The sequence below is a fragment of the Felis catus genome, chromosome A2 (assembly GCF_018350175.1).
Source record: "Felis catus isolate Fca126 chromosome A2, F.catus_Fca126_mat1.0, whole genome shotgun sequence".
Lineage (NCBI taxonomy): Eukaryota > Metazoa > Chordata > Mammalia > Carnivora > Felidae > Felis > Felis catus.
In genome coordinates, this window is record NC_058369.1 from 126,168,302 (window position 1) to 126,191,089 (window position 22,788).

At 37.4% G+C, this 22,788-nt stretch overlaps 1 protein-coding gene across 2 annotated transcripts in view; it reads right to left on the bottom strand.

Moving 5' to 3' along the window:
- Positions 1-7,637: 7,637 nt before the first annotated feature.
- The window catches only part of HERPUD2 (HERPUD family member 2), a 34,762-nt gene continuing 19,611 nt past the window's right edge, over positions 7,638-22,788 (bottom strand). For both annotated transcript variants that reach the window (XM_023250498.2, XM_019825684.3), the window contains exons 5-8: positions 14,294-14,416; positions 9,829-10,152; positions 8,997-9,114; positions 7,638-8,509 (exon numbers count right to left, since the gene is read on the bottom strand). In XM_023250498.2, the coding sequence (XP_023106266.1) occupies positions 8,348-8,509; positions 8,997-9,114; positions 9,829-10,152; positions 14,294-14,416 (727 nt within the window). In that variant the 3' untranslated portion in view covers positions 7,638-8,347. The remainder of the gene's footprint in view (positions 8,510-8,996; positions 9,115-9,828; positions 10,153-14,293; positions 14,417-22,788) is intronic.

Consider the following 22,788-nt stretch of genomic DNA (forward strand, 5'->3'; position numbering starts at 1 on the left):
AGATAGAGCACTTAGCACAGAGTCAGGAATATATTCAGATACTAGTATTACCATTTTTACCATTAATTACCATTATTACCATAATTACCATAATTACCATTAATACCAGATATTAGTAATACCCATTTTTAAAGCACTATAATAATTTTATTATTAATTAATTAAAACAAAACACCAGCCTCTCGCCTATGCACCCTCTTTGAGGAGTGGTAACTGGTAAAGACCCTACACAAATCTTAATTTTTCCAACTTTCCTATGGCTTTGGAACCATTGGAAAGAACGGCTTATTGCACCACATGAAATAGTTTACGCAGGCATTGGTATGTTCATTTTGGAAAGTAGATCAATTGGAGTAAGAAAGTCAGAATTTAGCAGCAGGAACAAGAAAGTAAGCTTTAGCAAGAAGACTCATGAAACTAGCCCCCCTAGACTATGGCGCCAAGGGTGAATCCAAGTAACTTCAAGACAGTAACCACTGAGGTTTGCTCCAGAAAAGGGAGACAGATCTTTCGCTGCCCTCCCCATATTAGGGCTGAGCCCTCATTGTGCTGGGAAAAGCTTACTACTTACTATGACTCCTGGATGATAGAGAAGTCCCAGAAGCTTTGGAACAAGAACCCTAATTATTCTGGGCTCTCTTTGTAAGAACACCCTTTATTTCAAAGATTTCATAGTATCTTAATAAAAGGATTACATTGCTTCACAACACTTAAGAAGCATCATTATTTGTCTTTCAACTGTCTTAAATGTTTTGAAATGCTACTGTATTGTGCACTTAAATCTGTGGAGACAGTGGATTTCATGTTAAATGTTCCCACAGCATAAAAAATTTTCAAAAATTTTTTTCAACTTTTTAAATTTTTTTTCAACATTTTTTATTTATTTTTGGGACAGAGAGAGACAGAGCATGAACGGGGGAGGGGCAGAGAGAGAGGGAGACACAGAATCGGAAACAGGCTCCAGGCTCTGAGCCATCAGCCCAGAGCCCGATGCGGGGCTCGAACTCACGGACCGGGAGATCGTGACCTGGCTGAAGTCGGCCGCTTAACCGACTGCGCCACCCAGGGGCCCCTCAACTTTTTAAATTGTTGAAGTGTTAAAACATCCAAAAATAAATTTATTTAAGATACAGAATACAGTAAGCATGCTTTGTACTCACCATGCAGCCAGTTTATTTCACTTTCTCAGGTGGCAGTTAGGGCACATGATACCACATGGCGAGGTGAGTCCAGCCAGTTCGGGGCTCCCAGGGAGACTCCATAGTTGGGAACACCACATTCCAGAGCCTCATGTGGTTTTGCAGACCCAACAACGCAATTCCAGATACAACAGGCCTCCTGGTCTGATTTATATCAGACTTACAGAGAGTGGATATATAAATTGGCACACCTTAGTCTTTTCACAGTGAAGCAAAAACTGCCACTGGGACTGTACAAATGAGGATCCAAACACCGTCTTTTCTCCGCCAATTTGAAAAGCCAAATTTCAATAGTGATGATGGAACCAGAGAAACCAGTTAGAATAATGACGGGTGCTGACATTGAACAATGCCACCAAACTATGGAGAAAATGTCTCCAACTCTCCAGCCCTCAGGATCACCATTTCCTTTTACCCACCTAACATAATCTGACTCTCTCACCCATACTGTTTGGCTGTGGAAAGTCTAGTCTTTTTTGTGATGTGTAAGGAAAAGGAGTCATAGGAAGTGTTTATATCCCAGAAACCCAACCTGGCGTTGCTAGTCAGCATATGGCCTAGAGACCAGTGTCTGGGCTTCTGTGCTGGTCTTTTGCCATCCAGAAACCATCTCCAAGCGACCACTGCCCCCTAGGTGCCATCTGGCCACAGCAGGGACACAGTTCTTCCCTTATCCAAAATACAGCTGTCACTGGGCTGTAGTTTTTGATGAAAACTTACTAAAAGTGAGACTAATGTGAGGGAATTAGTAACGTAGGAAAAAGAATTAAAATCCAGCAACACATTCCAGTGTTCTTAGAACTCTCAGCACTCCCCTTCACAGGAGGAGTCTATGACCAGCATTTTTCTCCTTAGGGCCCAATCTGTGGCTGGGATACAGAGACCTGCTCATGGGTGTCCCCCACAAAGCTGTTCCTCTCTATGAATTCTACAGCTTCCATTCTCCCATCGCAGGCTCCCAACAGAAGAAAAAAGACTAATCTGTCTCATAATTATCTCTGCATTCTTACCCTACCCACCCACTCTGTTTTAGGATCTGACCCATTGAAGCATTTCTTCCAGCTTCGACAGTTTATTTATTTAGCTCCCAGGTTAAAATCCAGACCCTCCTTCTGGATGCACTGACTCCATCAGCCTTGAAACAAGCCATCCCTAGTCGTGATCTAAACACTATACAAACAAATGTACCATAGCTCATTGTGTTGAACATCTGTCAGTTCTAATTCTTTCCTGTTAAAAGAACACAATATCTTACAAGCTAAATCTCACACATGCACCATACCCTTTCAACTTTTGCTGATTCAAAGGGTATGCACATTCTCAATCACTCATTCAGTATTGAACTAACTACTGGGCACTCTTCTAGGACTAGGGATGTAATAATAAGCATAAATACATCTCCAACTTCATAGCCCTCATATCTTGTAGGAGAGACAAATAAGGAAATAAATGTAAACTGCAACAGTGTTAACTGCAAAGAACAGTGCTACTGGGGAAAAGCTTCTCAAAGCAACTGGCCATTAGCTGAGCTCTCATGAATGATTAGTAAATGTTAATGGGGCAAAAAAAAAAAAAAAAAGAGAGAGAGAGAGAGAGAGAGAGAGAGAGAGAGAGAATAAGAGACTGTGTTGCAAGCCAAAAGAACACCAATTTTAGAAGTCCCTGGACTGGATGGAGAGAGTGCTAGAACTGGAAGACCAGCCCAGCTCAAACAGAGGCATCAAACAGAGGAACACAGATTAAGAGGGTGCAAGGACCCAACCTTTCAGAACTTTGTAAACAGGTTAAGGAGTCTGATCTTTATTCCAGGAACAATAAGATGACACCGAATGATTCTGTACACATTTTGAAATTTTGATACAAGCTGGAAAGGCTATATGCGATTTTATATTCCCCTGTAGTTTCATGGAGTATTCTCTTAAAATTTGATAGTTTAAGCTTGGGACTCTTTACATTTGTTTTCACATTTATTGCCCATGTTTTTATCTGTTACAGATACAATGTTAAGTGTCCCCTTTCCTGCAAAATTCATGTTGAAATCCCAACCCTCAATGTGATGGTGTTAGTAGGTGGAGTCTTTGGGAGGTAATTGGGGCATGAGGACAGAGCTCTCATGAATAGAATCAGTGCCCTTGTAAGAAGAGATGGGAGAGAGTTTGCTACTCTGCTCTCTGCCACATGAGAACGCAGCAAGACGGCTACCTACAAGCCAGGAAAAGGGCCTTCACCAGAAACCGTATCTACCAGCACCTTGACATTGGACTTCCCAGCCTCAAAAACTGTGAGAAATAAATGTGTAAGCCAACTGGTCTATGGTAACTTGTTACAGCAGCCCCAGCTGACTAAAGAGTATCCTTGCCCATTACCTACTGGGATATTGTCTTTGTTTCTTTTTAACTAAATTTAAGACTTACTTATCGTTTTTATCTTTTTTCCCTATTTGCCTTTTAATTATGTTTGTCAAAATATTATATATATACATTGCAACCTTTTCTTTTAGAGATTCTACCATAAAGGCATTTTGTCCCCCAGTATTATATATGTATTCATCTATATTTTCTATTAGTATTTGCATGTTCAATTGCTCATATTGAATCATGACGTGTTGACTGACATCTATAAATAGAAACCTAATTTTACTTTTCTTTTTAATTTTTTTAATATACATCCAAATTAGTTAGCATATACTGCAACAATGATTTCAGGAGTAGATTCCTTAGTGCCCCTTACCAATTTAGCCCATCCCCCTCCCACAACCCCTCCAGCAACCCTCTGTTTGTTCTTCGTATTTATGAGTCTCTTCTGTTTTTCACCCCTCCCTGTTTTTATATTACTTTTATTTCCCTTCCCTTATGTTCATCTGTTTTGTCTCTTAAAGTCCTCATATGAGTGAAGTCATAAGATCTTTGTCTTTCTCTAATTTCACTTAGCATAATACCCTCCAGTTCCATCCACGTCATTGCAAATGGCAAGATTTCATTCTTTTTGATTGCCAAGTAACACTCCATTGTGTATATATACCACACCTTCTTTATCCATTCATCCATCGATGGACATTTGGGTTCTTTCCATACTTTGGCTATTGTTGATAGCGGTGCTATAAACATTGGGGTGCATATGTCCCTTCAAAACAGCGCACCTGTATCCCTTGGATAAATACCTACTAGTGCAATTGCTGGGTCATAGAGTAGTTCTATTTTTAATTTTTTAAGGAACCTCCATACTGTTTTCCAGAGTGGCTGCACCAGCTTGCATTCCCACCAACAATGCAAAAGAGATCCTTTCTCCACATCCTTGCCAACATCTGTTATTGCTTGAATTGTTAATGTTAGCCATTCTGACAGGTGTGAGGTGGTATCTCATTGTGGTTTTGATATGTATTTCCCTGATGATGATTGATGTTGAGCATTTTTTCATGTGTCAGTTGGCGATCTGGATGTCTTCTTTGGAGAAGGGTCTATTCACGTCTTTTGCCCATTTCTTCACTGGATTTGTTTTTTGGGTGTTGAGTTTGGTAAGTTCCTTATAGATTTTGGATACTAACCCTTTATCTGATATGTCATTTGCAAATATCTTCTCCTATTCTGTCGGTTGCCTTTTAGTTTTGCTGATTGTTTCCTTTGCTGTGCAGAAGCTTTTTATTTTGATGAGGTCCCAATAGTTCATTTTTGCTTTTGTTTCCCTTGCCTCCAGAGATGTGTTGAGTAAGAAGCTGCTGCAGCCAAGATCAGAGAGGTTTTTGCCTGCTTCCTCCTCAAGGATTTTGATGCCTTCCTGTCTTACGTCTTTCATCCATTTTGAGTTTATTTTTGTGTATGGTGTAAGAAAGTGGTCCAGGTTCATTCTTCTGCATGTCGCTGTCCAGTTTTCCCAGCACCACTTGCTGAAGAGACTGTCTTGGATATTCTTGCCTGCTTTGTCAAAGATTAGTTGGCCATATGTTTGTAGGTCCATTTCTGGGTTCTCTATTCTGTTCCATTGATCTGAGTGTGTCTGTTCTTGAGCCAGTACCATACTATCTTGATGATTACAGTTTTGTAGTATAGCTTGAAGTCTCGGATTGTGATGCCTCCTCCTTTGGTTTTCTTTTTCAAGATTGCTTTGACTATTCGGGGTCTTTTCTGGTTCCATACAAATTTTAGGATTATTTGTTCTAGCTCTGTGAAGAATGCTGGTATTATTTTGATAGGGAGTGCATTGAATATGTAGATTGCTCTGGAGAGTATCGACATTTTTTTTTTAAAGTTTATTTATTTTGGGGGGGGGACAGAGAGAGACAGAGCATGAACGGGGGAGGGGCAGAGAGAGAGGGAGACACAGAATTGGAAACAGGCTCCAGGCTCTGAGCCATCAGCCCAGAGCCTGACGCAGGGCTCGAACTCACGGAGTGCGAGATCGTGACCTGGCTGAAGTCGGACGCTCAACTGACTGCGCCACCCAGGCGCCCCAGTATCGACATTTTAACAATATTTGTTCTTCCTATCCAGGAGCATGGAATCTTTTTCCATTTCTTGGTGTCTTCTTCAATTTCTTTCATAAGCTTTCTATAGTTTTCAGTGTATAGATTTTTCACCTCTTTGGTTAGATTTATTCCTAAGTATTTTACGGTTTTTGGTGCAATTGTAAATGGAATCGATTCCTTGATTTCTCTTTCTGTTGCTTCATTGTTGGTGAATAGGAATGCAACTGATTTCTGTGCATTGATTTTATATCCTACAACTTTGCTGAATTCATGAACCAGTTCTAGCAGTTTTTTGGTGGAATCTTTTGGGTTTTCCATAGAGAGTATCCTGTCACCTGTGAAGAGTGAGTTTGACCTCCTCCTGGCCAATTTGGATGCCTTTTATTTCTTTGCGTTGTCTGATTGCAGAGGCTAAGATTTCCAATACTATGTTGAATAACAGTGGCGAGAGTAGACATCCCTGTCTTGTTCCTGACCTTAGGGGGAAAGCTTTCAGATTTTCCCCATTGAGGATGATATTAGCGTTGGGTCGCTCATATATGGCTTCTTTGATCTTGAGATATGATCCTTCTATCCCTACTTTTTTGAGGGCTTTTATCAAGAAAGGATGCTGTATTTTGTCAAATGCTTTCTCTGCATCTATTGAAAGGATCATGTGGTTCTTGTCCTTTCTTTTATTGATTTGATGAATCGTGTTGTTTTGCAGTTATTGAACCAGCCCTGAATTCCAGGTATAAATCCCACTTGGTCGTGGTGAATAATTTTTTTAATATATTGTTGGAGCCGGTTGGCTTGTATCTTGTTGAGGATTTTTGCATCCATGTTCATCAGGGAAATTGGCCTATAGTTCTTTTTAGTGAGGTCTCTCTCTGGTTTTGGAATCAACGTAATGCTGGCCTCATAGAGTTTGGAAGTTTTCCTTCCATTTCTATTTTTTGGAACAGTTTCAAGAGAATAGGTGTTAACTCTTCCTTAAATGTTTGGTAGAATTCCCCTGGAAAGCCATCTGGCCCTGGACTCTTGTTTTTTGGGAGATTTTTGATTACTAATTCGATTTCCTTACCGGTTATGGGTCTGCTCAAATTTTCTATTTCTTCCTGTTTCAGTTTTGGTAGTGTATATGTTTCTAGGAATTTGTCTTTCTTCCAGATTGCCCATTTTATTAGCACATAATTGTTCATAATATTCTCTTATTATTTTTATTTCTGCTGTATTGGTTGTGATCTCTCCTCTTTCATTCTTGATTTTGTTTCTTTGGGTTCTTTCCTTTTTCTTTTTGACCAAACTGGCTAGTGGTTTATCAATTTTGTTAATTCTTTCAAAGAAGCAGCTTCTGGTTTCATTGATCTGTTCTACTTGTTTTGTTTTGTTTGGTTTGGTTCCGATAGCATTGATTTCTGCTCTAATATTTATTACTTCCTGTCTTCTGCTGGTTTGGGGTTTTGTTTGCTGTTCTTTTTCCAGCTCTTTAAGGCATAAGGTTAGGTTGTGTATCTGTAATTTTACTTTTCAATTTTATTTTACTTTTCAATTTATCCCTTGAAATGTCACTTTTATCGCTTTAAGTAAACAACTTAGAGAAGCATTCATGAATGTTTTCTTACTCTTCTATTTTGTTGTATTATCTAATCATATATTACTGGACCAGTACCTCATACAACTTTATAATACATTTCATGTCACATGAAGTTCTTGCATAGTAAGTTCTCCTATCCTCATTTGTTAATTTTAATTAGCTACCCTATGAGAAACTTACACCCTTCTTATAAAATACTGAATTGGCCTTCACAGTGATTTTTAAAAAGACCAGCAAGGTTTCAGACTGAGAATGAAGAGATGCCCATCTGGAACATAAAGAGATGAAAATGAACTTGAAGACTTCAGCAACTTTTCCCAACAACTACTGAAATGTATACAGATTTTGGCATGTAATGGGTACATTATTAAAGAATCTGAACAAATATCCCATAAGACAGTTTACCATAATTGACCTTTTATTTAAAAAAATTACAGGGAGCAATTTCCAGCATATTTTATAAAAGTACTGCCTGTATCAAACATTTATATCACTATTAATTCCATTGAAGAGCTGCCGTTTTTTTTTTTTTTAAGGTACTAATTCCAATTGATGGGATACATGCCCTTAAAATAGAAAGTTTCCATTATTTATCCAAATGTCAAAATTAAGATTATTGAGAAGTTTATTGCTTTATGGCTGGGCAAGATGCTGCTAGCACATTTTAGGTAAATAATATTCTTTATTAAAAACTATGAGGTCATTCTGTTTAAAACTTTCAGGATAATTCACAGAAAATAGATATATTTATTCAAATTACACACTGAAGGGCTGGGCTATTAGCTATAGACATTTATATGTGAAGCAGCTCTTTAAAGAAATAAGACACACAAATAGATCTGCCTTGACAGAATATACATAATTGAAATTAATAAAATCTGGAAGACCAATATTGTTATACTATGTTCTGTTAGGATCTTGAAAAAAAAATCACACATTTAGTAGTCCATTTGTGCTTAAAATATTCATATGCATGAGAAGCTTAAAGAAAAAAACACCTCTGTACATGATGATGAAAAGAAAGTAATAAATTTTTTTGAAATTGCACTGTTATTTAAAACACTTTCCTAAAGTCAGACCCTCCTTCGGAGCTGGCACAGTTTTTCAGGTCTAATTGGCAACCTGGGGAGGCCCCTCTGGTATCAGTGAAGTAAAGAAGGTGGTGATAAAAGACCAAGCTGACGCCATTAAACCAGGCCTTTGAATTGCACTGGCATCTTCACCTGCATCTTCTCCACTCTCATCTTCAAGCCCATCATCCATAAGACGCTCCTTTCAAACAAAACAAGAAACATACTCCTAAGGGATATGAACAGCTAGCATTAACTCATGACAGAAAGAGAGAGAATTCTTCCCTACAGAGAGAAGGAACAGGAGCAATGTCACAAGGAAGTAGTATATACCTGGCCGTCAGAAATCTTTGTTAAATCCAAAACTGATAAATTCCTCAGTGCTCAAGTTCAAAAGGAACTTTGAGGTGAATGTAACTGCCAATGTAAAACAATAAATTCTCACTGTGTGCATCATTTTCTTTCTAGGCTATATTTAGGAAGAATAATGTTAGTTCTTCCTGACCATATTATAGTCTGTATTATAGTCTAAGTTCTCCCAGATACAATCACACAATTTCTATGTTAACTTTTCTTCATGTGCCATTCCACAAAAACTTGTGGAACACCCCAAGATTCTTTAATCATGTTGGTCTCTTCTGCTGAGGAAATATCTATGTTTGAAGTATACAAAAACCTCGTTAGCATACCATTTCTTCAAGTTCTAGGTTGTTGGCATTTTGCCCATCATTGTTAACTTCGGCATTATTGTTGGGAGCCTGTTGCTGACCTCCTTCTTGCCTAAAAGGAAACCATCCAGCTTGGTGTCTGTTCAGTAAAATAAAGAGAAAAGAAAATAAGTCGCAACTGTTTTTATTTGCAATGCTATAAAACATTAGTGCCCTACAACAGAAAAATGATTTCAACTATAATAAATGAAAAGACTAAATCTACTTCGGGCCAAGGACTACCCCTCTCAAAGCAATGACAGCAAAACAAGAATCAACTTAAGTCTAAAAATCTACCATGGGCTTAACTGGCTCTATGCCAGATATCTTAATATCTAACCTATCTATCTTAGTGTCTCCATGTACTGGGAATCATAACATCTTTTCTGATATTTTTCAAAATGAAATTCAACTACACATTTCTTTGCCTCTTGGGGGAAAGGGAGGCAAGAGAAAGTCTACTTACAAAAAGAAGTCTGGCCTATACCTATAGGATTTACTATTGATAATTATAATTAAAAAGAACATCCTTATACAATAATGCCTCAGACCCTTCAAGCTCTAAATAATTAACAGAGCATGTCTAAATGAATTAATAATTTTTATGAAAGATTGTAAAGGAAAAATCTGCTTGTACAGTTCTGATAAACATTCTTACTCAACATAACCTGCTTTGATTTTGGTGCTAGATATACGGAGTCCAAAACTCATATTCCTTCACTCAACATTCAGGACAGACCACCATATGCCAAATTCTGTGCTGTTCTAGAAAGTAATTAAAAGAAACCACAAAAAGGTAATGAACACCACTCACAAATAAACCAGCAGCATGGCTCCCATTACCATGATAAAACGACTAAAAGAAGAATAGAAGTATACAATGCTAAGGAGAATTGCAGCTCGGGAGAACGTGTACATCCAGTCCAGCCAGTCTCGATTGAAGTCTTCTTCATTTAGCACTGGACCTCCCTGTGCATTCATTTGAACATTCTCATTCATGGGTCGATTTTCTTGGGCCACTAGGTTTGGAGCTGGTGGAGGTTCTTCTCCAGGAACATGTGCCAAATTTAGAGGCTGTGAAGCAGCAGGCTGGGCTGGGTTGGCATTTGATGTAGCCTGAGCTGAAACTGCAGCTTGACTGAAATATTCAACAAAAGAAGTATTAAAAAGAAAAAGAAAACTTTATCATACTATATTATATTTTGTAAAACTTCCTTGGGGAGCCATACATTATTTTTCATAAACCTAGCACAAAGTATCACAACTCCTGTACCACATTTCTTAGGCAAGCACAAACCCCAGTGGAAAAGTAGAGCCAAGAGTGATGGTAGGAGTGAGTAGTTCAGGAAAAGATATTCTCTTAGCCTCACAAAGATGGTAGGGGAGAGGTGGAAGAGATGAGAAGGCATGGTAATCACTGTATTTTCTCTCTTTCATTAAATTACTTTATTTTTTTTTTTATTTTTTTTTTCAACGTTTATTTATTTTTGGGACAGAGAGAGACAGAGCATGAACGGGGGAGGGGCAGAGAGAGAGGGAGACACAGAATCGGAAATAGGCTCCAGGCTCTGAGCCATCAGCCCAGAGCCCGACGCGGGGCTCGAACTCACGGACCGCGAGATCGTGACCTGGCTGAAGTCGGACGCTTAACCAACTGCGCCACCCAGGCGCCCCTCATTAAATTACTTTCTAAGGTAATGACCAAATCTTTTTCCAAACCTGCTCACTAATGGCCACTTTTGTTTTTCCAAATGGGATGACTACCACTGTACCCACCACCTCTCCCTTAGAGCCATGTTTTGAAACATAGGTTTAAAAATGTACATTAATCATTTATCCTGTGTGTCCATTGTCAGTGATAAATAATTTGTATTTTAAGATATTAACTAGATCTCAGATAACAACCCCCAATCCTGACTTTTGGGAAATCCATCTGGGAACCACTGGAATAGGTACTTGTAAACCTATGAATAACTGTGGTCCTGAAGTTTGCTTATAATTTGATTGCTTGAAAGAATAAATTTTCCTATAAGAGGCTCAAGTACAGTAACAATGTATCCGGGATTTGCTTTAAATTATCCAGCACAGAAGGGAAAAGTTACAGAATTGATGAATATTGAAGCTGGGTGGTGAGTGCACAGGGATTCATTTTACTATTCTATACTCTCACATGCTGAAATGTTTCTACGATAAAATGTTTAAAAATCAAGATAGCAAATAAAATAAAACAGAAGTTTCCCTGGCTACAAAAGTCTATTTAACATGCTAATACCTTGTATCTGTATAGGGCTTTTTAGTTTCCAAAACACTCCCTACTTCATAGATATTCTGATTGATAGGTGAGTTACCTCACTAAAGGAGAGAACCTAAGGCTCAGAAGGTAAATAATGTACGTAAGATTGTATGATTTAGGAAGCTACAATAAGCCCCACTTACCCTACACAGTTCTCAGGAGGTTATAAATGAGACTAGGGGTGGAAAGCATCTAGAATCTAGCACAGTACTAAGCACAAAGCAGTCACTCAAATGATAACTATTACCATAGCAACAGGTAAGGTACAAATAGCCTGTCTGCAGCCAAGGGATTATGCAAGAGAACATTAGGATATAAGGACCATGAAGCAGATCAGCTTAATGGGGTAAGGTCTGGAGTAAGGATAAGGATACAGACTTCACACTATAGGTAAGGGAGTCATCAGACATTTGGGAGGATGGGGAATGACTGGCTCAATTTTGTGTGAAGTACATTAGCCTGGGATGAAATATGGTAGAGAGTCTAAAAAGAGAGAAAACAGTTGCAGTAAAGTAGGTCCAAAATGAGAAAATATCTAGGCAAAATATTGAAAGTAAAATATAGGGGAAGAACCAAAGTTAGAAACAACATATTGTTAACTCATCTTGGTAAGTTACTGGGTTCAGGGATAAGTGAAAGCAGAGTCAAAGCTGATGAAGGTTAAGAGCCTGGAGATGAATAAAAAGAGACTGTCACTGACAAAGAAGTCAGGAAGGAGAAGACACTTAAGAGGATGGTGGTGTCTGAAATTCACCATTACCCCCACCTGTGCCTTGCAAGGAACAGGCAGTTAATGTATTTTGCTCCTGCCTGCAGAGTGCATGTATCTTTTTTCTCTCCTCCATGTTTTCTAAACTTACACTAAAAGGACTCATCAAGTCATCTTGCTCAGATGGCTAAGGATTGTATTTCTTTCGCTTATGCTGTACTCTTGGATTCTATGGTATTTCTATAATTATGTACGAAAAATAGTGTTGCACTATAATCTATCATATAGAGCTATATGTATGGGAAATTTTGATCAGTTTTTTAAGAAATGTATCCTGTTTGCAAAGGCACAATAAAGTCGCATCTTAGAGACTACAGGCAATAAAGCTAACAATAAACCTTACTGAACACACACACACACACACACACACACACACACACAAGATGGTGGTGTCAAATTTTAGACATCCTGAATTTAAAGGAAAGGCAAATTTCCCTATGGAAATCTTCCAGCAACCAGGATGAAGCATAGGAGATAAAGAATAGGGGTCATCCACAGAGAGCTAACAACTAAGGCCACAGATGAAAGAAATCCAAGAGGACTGGTCCAGGACTGAATCCTGTCTTCTTTACGAGACTGAGTGTCCTAAGGTACATGGCAAGTACACAAATATCTAACTGAACAAGGAATGTTACCATTTAGAAGGGAAAAAATGGGCCCTCAAGGACACAACATGAGTGATCAGAAAGACAAAAAGAATGAAGAGGATAACAAAATCACAGAAACAAGGAGAGGAGAACATCAAAGAGGAGCTAGAAATGTTAAATGAATGCACAGAAGTCCAGAAGAATGAAGGCTGAGAAACCGTACTCGGATCTAAGTAAGATCTATGCTGACCAGAAGCAAAACTTACTGAAGTACTAACAGTCTGGAACCATACAAACCTCCACTGAGTCCCACATCAACATGAACCTCCTTGACATGATTCCCTTTTTCATTCAACTTCCTATCTCTTCATGTAGATTTGCTGCCTTCCAGTAAAACTTTCCTAAGTTTTCCCCTCTTAAATAAAATGTTATATTAAAGAAAGCATCTCAATACTGCTATAAATGTAGGGGAGAGAGGGAGAAGGAGAGAATAGGTTTAGCTAATGCGAACTGGATGTGAACCCTTTTCTCTGTAGCCTATGTATGTATGTATGTATGTATGTATGTATGTATGTATGTATGTATGTAATTTATTGTCAAATTGGTTTCCATACAACACCCAGTGCTCGTCCCAACAGGTACCCTCCTCAATGCCCATCACCCACCCTCCCCTCCCTCCCACCCCCATCAACCCTCAATTTATTCTCAGTTTTTAAGAGTCTCTTATGTTTTGGCTCCCTCTCTCTCTAACCTTTTTTTTTTTTTCCTTCCCCTCCCCCATGGTCTTCTGTTAAGTTTCTCAGGATCCACATAGGAGTGAAAACATATGGTATCTGTCTTTCTCTGTATGACTTATTTCACTTAGCAAAACACTCTCCAGTTCCATCCACGTTGCTACAAAAGGCCAGATTTCATGCTTTCTCATTGCCAAGTAGTATTCCATTGTATATATATAAACCACATCTTCTTGATCCATTCATCAGTTGATGGATATTTAGGCTCTTTCCATAATTTGGCTATTGTTGAGAGTGCTGCTATGAACATTGGGGTACAGGTACCCCTATGCATCAGCACTCCTGTATCCCTTGGGTAAATTCCTAGCAGTGCTATTGCTGGGTCATAGGGTAGATCTATTTTTAATTTTTTGAAGAATCTCCATACTGTTTTCCAGAGGGGCTGCACCAGTTTGCATTCCCACCAACAGTGCAAGAGTGTTCCCATTTCTCCACATCCTCTCCAGCATCTATAGTCTCCTGATTTGTTCATTTTAGCCACTCTGACTGGCGTGAGGTGATATCTGAGTGTGGTTTTGATTTGTATTTCCCTGATGAGGAGCGACGTTGAGCATCTTTTCATATGCCTGTTGGCCATCTGGATGTCTTCTTTAGAGAAGTGTCTATTCATGTCTTCTGCCCATTTCTTCACTGGATTATTTGTTTTTCGGGTGTTCTTTAGCCAAATAATTTAAAAGAAAGTATCTGCTAAAATGTTGGCAAACTCATTCTCATAATAATTTTTAAAAACCAGTGAAATATATCAGTAAAGGAAATCCCAAATCAACTTACTTAGGATGAAAAATGAAAAAAGGAAGTGGCACACTGAGCAAAAAACTCAACTCAAATTAACTTACTATTGCATATAATACTGATGAGCATACATCTGTTGCCACCACAGCATCTGCAGCGGGCTGAAAGCAGGATACACTGGGAATCCAGCTGGAATAGCTTGCCCAGGAAGCTGGTTGTCCACATTTCTGCAATAAAGAGATAAAGAAACGTCTTTTTATGCTCTGAAAGTTGAAGGCATATCTCTGAATTTTCATTTCTTAAGTATAAGCCACCCATTGACAAAATACATTAAATCTTACTGAAAAGAAAAATATTTTCAACATTGTTCAAATAAGACATATTTAATGTCTTACATAAAATTGCTTATATAAAATGACCCTGACTCCAAGTATATAGAATGACTAACATTTCAGCCCAATTTTAAGAAGAAAATAAAGCAAATCATCCACAAAATGTGTGACAAGACTAAACATTTGCTATCTTCTCATTTCAGCAGAAAAGGACAAAAATACTTTCATTATATCTTAAGTACATTCACCTTAAGAACCAAAAGCCCTAAAATAAACTTCATGACCAAATGTTTTGAGGAATGGGGGTCCTACCCAAATGATATTTTTCCCCCCAATGATATTTTATATTAGTAATATTATTAAAAATATAGCAGCTGTTAGCTATAAAATAAAAAATAAACATTATACAATCTGTAAAAAAAAATTTAAGTTAAAAAACCAAGATTAGCAGTACATACTTATACACACATTCTAAAAGTATGTTAAGTGCCTATTAACTTGGGAAAATTTGTGGAAGTCATATTTAAGTTCTCTATGTGTGTTTCCTTATCTCTAAAATGGAGCTAATAACAGAATCTCCCTCACAGGGTTGTTAGTCTGTACTCAATAAATGTTAGCTATTTTTATTTTTACTCTCCCCTACCCCTAAATCTGAATACAACTCCAAAATACATAAATATTTGTGGAAATTCACATATATCAAGACAACCACAGGGATAAGCATATGGAGTAAACGCAGAATTTGCTAATTTTCTAACTCTCCTTTTCTTCATATCACTTGAACCTTATCTTTAGCTGATATAAGTAGGGGCTAACCAGAGTGAGACAAAAATCATTAACAAATTGATAAATTTTTAATATTATATTCAAAAGACTGTTAATGTACAAGTGGCAATAACTGATTATAGAAACCTAATTCAAAAGAGCTTGAGAGGCTTATCTGTTCTTAAGGCAACTTGGTGCTAGGTAAGCCACCAACCTCCCTACAGATTAACTGAACTTTTCTCATCCTTGGAGCAGTAGTGGGAGCCATATAGCGCTCTTATCCTCAGAAAATCCTCCTACTTCCTGAATAGAGCCCTGCTCCCCCTACTTTCCAAGCTTTCCAACAAACTGAATTAAGAGGGAAAAGCAGAGAAGCCTCCATGAGAGTTCCTCCCAGCTCTTTATAAACAAGTCCCATATAAGAAAAGGAAAAGAAATTTAACTCAGCTATTCCTTTACAAAGATACCAATCACTGATTAAACCTGGAGAGAAAGCCATACCACTGGAACAGAGAAGCATTATAAAATACTTGTATAAAGATCTTAGAATCTCCATCAGTAAGCTGATACATCTAAGCAAATCTGAAAGGCACCTAAATCCAGTCTTAGCAACAAGGGGAGTCTATATCTAGGTGTACACTTTAAATGTTCTTAGTTTTCCCGACTAAGAAAAAAGAAAAAAACCCATCCCCCTGAAAGTACAGCTCTACCAATCCCTACAGCTAAGAAACAGAACCTCACACAAGCCCATTACTTCAATTGTAAAACAGAAGTCTGGGCTTTGTCACTGGTTTTAAAGATCAAGGGAAGAAAGAGCCACTAACAATCATTTGGAAAAAAGTTATTATAGCTTTCTACCTCACCCTACAGTGGTTGAGAACAGATGGTGATTATCAAAACTATGTTGCCAAAAAAAAAAAAAAAAAACTACTAAACTCCCCTAGATGATTCCAAAATGCTTCCTCCCTTACTCTCCAGTAAGTTAAAACCTACTGGACTATATACTTGCTAAGACACATTCCAGACCCAAGCTGGCATACTACAACTTTCAGTTGTGCTGATTATCCTCAGACAAGATGTTATGTATTTATTTGGTACTCTCCAGAAAACAAGAAATAAAGGATTTACATGACACTAAATTACTAAATATTATTACTATAATTATTTTATTAAATATTTATTATTTATTTATTATTATATTTATAATATACAATTATAATTAATTTATTATTACTATTATAATATTGCTACTTATTAAATTCATATTTACTCAGTAAGTTATTATTAAAATATATAGTTATAGATCAATTAAACATATTACATAAGAATTTAATATATTCCAGAGGATACATCATTAAACAACATAATAGAGAATTATTTCATGCTGGGAAAAGTGATTACCAAATAAGTGGTGAAGAGAAAGGAGTTTAAAGCTTCCTCTCATTCCAAATGCTCAAGTAAGTCTCAAATGAACTAAAATAAAAGTATTAAAAGTTAAACCACAGAAAATCTAGAAGAAACTGGAATTGATTATTTATCAAGCCTTTGGAGGGAAGAAGATTCTCTTAACTTATAAGCAATATTAGAAAGCATAAAAAAGGAATCCACATTATTTGATGACATAAAATTTAAAGAGACAGAGCTTACAAAAAAATGTTTTCAATAAATAAGTTAATATATTTTCTATATAAAGAATTCATAAAACTGGAAATAATCATTAGGACATCAAATAAAGGCAAGTTAAAATAAAGACTTTTGTTTTCGTCTGCCAATATTTGGTATTGGCTCTCAAGGGTATAAGTGAAACCCAACTCTTTTGCTAACAGGATGAACTGGAATAGACTTTAAAAAAACAATTTTACAAAATTAAACATTTAAAAATATTCACTTTTACCCAGATGCCCAAGTAATTCTGCTTCTGAAAATTAACTTAAAGAAATATGAAACACAGAAAAAGTTTTCACATCTCTGCCCTAACCAAGTGACATTTTATATTAGTAATATTATGAAAAGCATAGCAACTATTAGCTATAAAATAAAAAATAAACATTATAAAAATCTTTAAAAAAAAGTGGGGGCAGGAAGGATTTAAGGATTAGAAGAGTTTTAAAAAGCATCAACTAAATGCAATATGTCAACTTCTCTGAACACTGACTCAATCAAGACAACTGTAAGACATTTGAGACAATCAAGGAAAACTGAACATGAACTGGGTAGTTGATGATATTAAAGAATTTTTGAGTATTCTAATGGTATTCTGATTAAGATTTTCTTATAGTCTATATCTGTCTTATCTGTTACAGATACCCAGTATTTACACATGAAATGATAAGATGTCTAGGTTTTGCTTTAGAAATAATCCAGCCCAAGAACAAAGGAGGAACAAAGGGAAACAGATGAAGAATGGTATGGTCTGTTGTTAACAGTTGTTGAAGCTGGGTGTTAGGTAAATGGGGGTTCATTATATTTTCTCTACTGTGAATATTTAAAAAGTATAATCAAATTTTTAAAAATTAAAAAAGCAGTGACTAAAAATATTAACTATTTAGGGGCACCTGGGTGGTTCAGTCAGTTAAGTGTCCAACTCTTGATTTTGGCTCTAGTCACAATCTCACAGTTCGTGAAATTGAGCCCCGCATCAGGCTTCATTCTGACAGTGTGGAGCCTACTTGAGATTTTCTGTCTCCTCTCTCTCTGTCCCTTCCCAGCTCATATACACACGTGTACTCTCTTTCTAAATAAATAAATAAACATTAAAAAAAAAAAAAAAGGAAAACTAGAAGGTTTAAAAAAAAACCTTCTTTAAAAACATATAGTAATCTATATAATGGAAAATTGCGTACTTCATAAAGATGGGACAGGTCTTGTGTATTAATAGGGAATGATGTTAATATACTTAGTGAAAAACAAAATGTAGGCCAGTATAGGATATACGCTACTATTTGTGTTAAATACACACACTCATGTGTGTAAACACATATACCCACATATACACAGGCACACACACACACAGTTTATCATGGATAGCTTGTGTCATAGGAGACACAAGAAGGAAACTTTTGCATACATCGTTCACTTTAAAAATGGTACCATTCACAGGTACCACCTCTTAGAAAATAACTTAAAAAATGAATTACCTGTTTACTTTCCTGTCTCTCTGACCAGACTCTGCGCTCCTAAGAAAAGGGAATAGGCTCTACCCTTTATAATATGTCCAGGATTTAGCACAATAAATATGTGTCTAACAACAACATATAAATAGCAAGAAAACTCTGAAATAAAGTACTGTTTATAAGCAACTAACCTAGAAACTTATAAATTTCATTTAATTTTCAACATTAAATGAAAATGTAATGTTAACAAGGCAAAAATCACAAGTATATTAAAGAAAACCATTTGCAAAGAAAAGACTACTAGAAGGAAACATTAAATGTTAACAAATAGCTGTCTTTAGAGGATTAGACAGGGATACTTTTTCCCCCTCCTTGTTTTTTTCCCCAAACTCTTTAATCTATATATATGCTTTTATAATATAATATTTAATATATATATACTTTTAAAATATAATATATATTATACTTATATATATATATACTTTTATAACTCAAAATAATTAAGTATTGCTTTTTTTGCAAAGAGCCAAATAAAATAGCAGAAACACAGGGAAAATGTAACTATTTGGAATCTGAAATATGCCTGTCTCCATACAAAATGTCATATTCTTTATTCAAGGAAAGTAAATGGATAACCTGGCCTCTCCCTCTGGCCTTGGCAAAGTCAGTGAGGAAACTGCTGATATACACATGTGGGAGGAAATCATTTGATAACACAAATTCTAGTAGCTTTTTTTTTCCTTTTCAGACAGACTATACCAGCTAGTACTATTCAATAAAAACACAGGAAAAAAAGGGGTCAGGGAAATTCACAGAAACACATGGAAATGGAGCACAACAGAGAAGACGACAAAAACAAAGAACCTGAAAGACTGTCATTCACAAATACATACTTGAAAAGCTATACCAAAAGACATTCATTAGTATGTTTATTTTATTTTTTTAATGTTTATTTTTGAGAAAGAGAGAGAGAGAGAGAGACAAAGTGTGAGCGGGGGAGCAGCAGAGAGAGAGGGAGAAACAGAATCTGAAGCAGGCTCCAGGCTCCGAGGTGTCAGCACAGAGCCCAACGCGAGGCTCGAACTCACGAACCATGAGATCATGACCTGAGCCAAAGTTAGACGCTTCATCAACTGAGCCACCCAGTCGTCCCTGTACGTTTTTTAAAGTTAAGAATTACAAAGGAGAGAAGATAAAAGGAACTGCAAACTTCAATAATCAGGAACAAATTCTTTCCAAAAAACCTGTTAAGTCAGCCCCATTTCCCTTACTACTCCACACAAAGATGCAGCAACTGCATGGAATACCCACCTTGCTCCCAGAATATGCCTTTTCAAGACTCCCCACACTTGCTTTGTTCTACCTGCTGAACTTCCCCTAAAATCAGCTCCAATTACCCCCAAGAAGCCCTCCCCACTCTTTCACTCAGAGACAGTCATTTCCTCAACCAGGCTCCTGCAGAACTTTTTTCAAGACCATGAGAGCACATCAGCACATGGTAATTTATTTGCCTATCTGACCTACTTCTATTGAGGGCAAGTACATAATTCATTTTCCTGTCTTCAATGCCTAGTATACAGCAAATTCTAAAGTAAACTTATACTGAAGAAAGTTACAAGATCCTCATACAGATTTGCTTACTCAGTCACCAATACTTAAAATCTGACCAGGAGATCTGACTAGAAAAAGGTTTTGCATGGGAGGGTGGAGAGGAGAGGGGCATTATAAATGAAGTCAAAATACAAATGGCAATCTAGGAAAAAATACTAAAACTAATGATAGACAAACAGAGAGTCGCTTCCAAAAGACTGTTAAGAACACAGACTTTCCATAAGAGACTCTTAAAAACAGAACAAACTGAGGGTTGATGGGGGATGGGAGGGAGGAGAGAGTGGGTGATGGGTATTGAGGAGGGCACATTTTGGGATGAGCACTGGGTGTTGTATGGAAACCAATTTAACAATAAATTTCATATTAAAAAAAAAGAATACAGACTTTCAGGTCAGATATGGATTTGAATTCTAGTTCCACTGCTGACCCCTTCTGTGAACTTAGGCAAGCTACATAGCTATCTTTTAAGCCTCATTCTCCTCACCTGTAAAATGGGAGAAAATAGTACCTAGACCACAGAGTTGATATAAAATTCAATGTCTAGCACTGAATTATAGCATGTATAAATGCTTAATACAATGCCTAGCTTGTACTAAGTGCTCCATAAGAATTATTAATATTCTTTTACATGAAGAACTGTCACAAATCAATTTTCAAAAATAACAACACACCAACAAGTATTTCACAAACCAAAACAAAAAGAATGTCTCTTTATCATGTCTTAAAACAGGAACATTCCAATTTGTCAGACTGGCAAGTACATATCTGTGAAGGGATGGACAGCTGTTATTAGAATAAACTGGTACAAATTCACTGCACTTCTACAATAGTCTTTAAGAGTCTCAAAAAGTCTTAAGAACACTTTGACCCAGGAATTCTCTTTTTCACAACTTACCCTAAAAGAAAAACTGATAATATGTAAGTATCTAAGAATACTGATTATAGTGAGGTTTAGTGGGAAGCAATTAACCCAAAAATTTCTGATAGAATATTGTCCCAATTTGGGGCGCCTGGGTGGTTCAGTAGGCTAAGCATTCGACTTAGGCTCAGGTCATGATCTCACAGTTTATGAGTTCAAGCCCTGCGTCGGGCTCTGTGCTGACAGCTCAGAGCCTGGAACCTGCTTCAGATTCTGTGTCTCCCCCTCTCTCTGCCCCTCCCCGACTCGTGCTCTGTCTCTGTCTCTCAATAACAAATAAACGTTAAAAAAAAAATTTAAAGAAAAAAGAATATTGCCCCAATTCTTCACTCTTCTATAACAGGATTATACATGCACACTGTCTGACACACGGTGGCAAAGCTGGCCCATGCCAGCTAATACTGACTCACAAAGCTAATTGTTCAAGTTCAAGAATTTTGTAAGCCAACCCTTGGTATCTTGAATCTGCCACAGTGAAAGTATTCAAGACCAGAGAAATCAGCAAATGCTACAAATTAGCTTAATATCCCCCCTGGAAAAGCCAGTTACTAAGCACTTGCCAGCACGGCATTGGTAACTTGGCAATACCTCTCCAATCCCAATGCTACTGAGCAGGGCCATGTGATTCGTTTTGGCTAATGAAATGTTAGTGAACATGACACATGCTGAGGTTTTAAATGTGCTCAGTGGTTAGCTTCCCCTCTTGCATTCCCGTCATTTGTCATAAGAAGAACATGTCTTGGGGAGTTTCTAGTCCAGAGAATGAGAAACATGAAACAAACCAGAACTCAACCTACAGCCTGAGGCAGAGATGTCCCAAGTGACTAACAAGACTCGTGAACAAGAAAAATGAGTATGTTGTTGTAAGCCTCTGAGTTTTGAGGTTATTTTGCAGTAAAAGCAACTAAAGACATTCTTTATCAACAGAGGAGTGGGCAAACTGGCACATCCACATAATTAAAAATCATAGATTTTTTCTTTTAATAAATGGGACACCAGATGCTGAAATATGCAGACATAAAGCTGGAAAGATAAAATGTTCTGGGTACATCAAAGTAGTCTCCCTGGAAAGAATGAGCTTTGAATTGGGTGGTGCATAATAAGAATATGATTTGGCAAAGTGCTGAACAAAGGCTGTTTCAAACAAGACGTGGGTACAGAGGAAGATCACAGGGCGGCAACCAGGATGTTAAACTAAGGCATTACTAGAATATAAACAACTGGAGAAACTTGTACTCTTTGGATCTCCTCTCAGGAGAACTACACATATGTGGAAGGACTATTTCAATAAACTGCTTGGGGTAGTGGGAAGGGGATTAAGGGCCTAGTATGCATGTTCACATTCAAATAACAATATTTGGTCTTTGAACTTCCTGGTTAGCTACAGGGCTTTAATTTTGCCATTTGGGCACAGCCTTCTCGTCCCTCTTTTTTCCCACCCCCAAGTCTACTCCAGAGCTAAATCACCCTAAATGAATGTGGAACAAAAATCTAAAAAATATTAGTGTGTATGTAAGAACTCATCCAGAATGCCACATGTCTCAAGACTTTAAATGTGGTAGATTTATATTTGATCTGGAAATACGTCCAGGCTAAATTATGTTTTTTAAAAAAGTTTACAAAGTAAAATAGTACAATGTTTTATTTCAAAGTTTACTTAGAGGGGCGCCTGGGTGGCTCAGTTGGTTAAGCGTCCAACTTCAGCTCAGGTCACAATCTCATGGTTCGTGAGTTCCAGCCCCATGTCAGGCTCTGTGCTGATAGCTCAGAGCCTGGAGCCTGCTTTAGATTCAGTGTCTCCCTCTCTCTGCCCCTCCCCAGCTTTGCTCTGTCTTTCTGTCTCTCTCAAAAGTAAATAA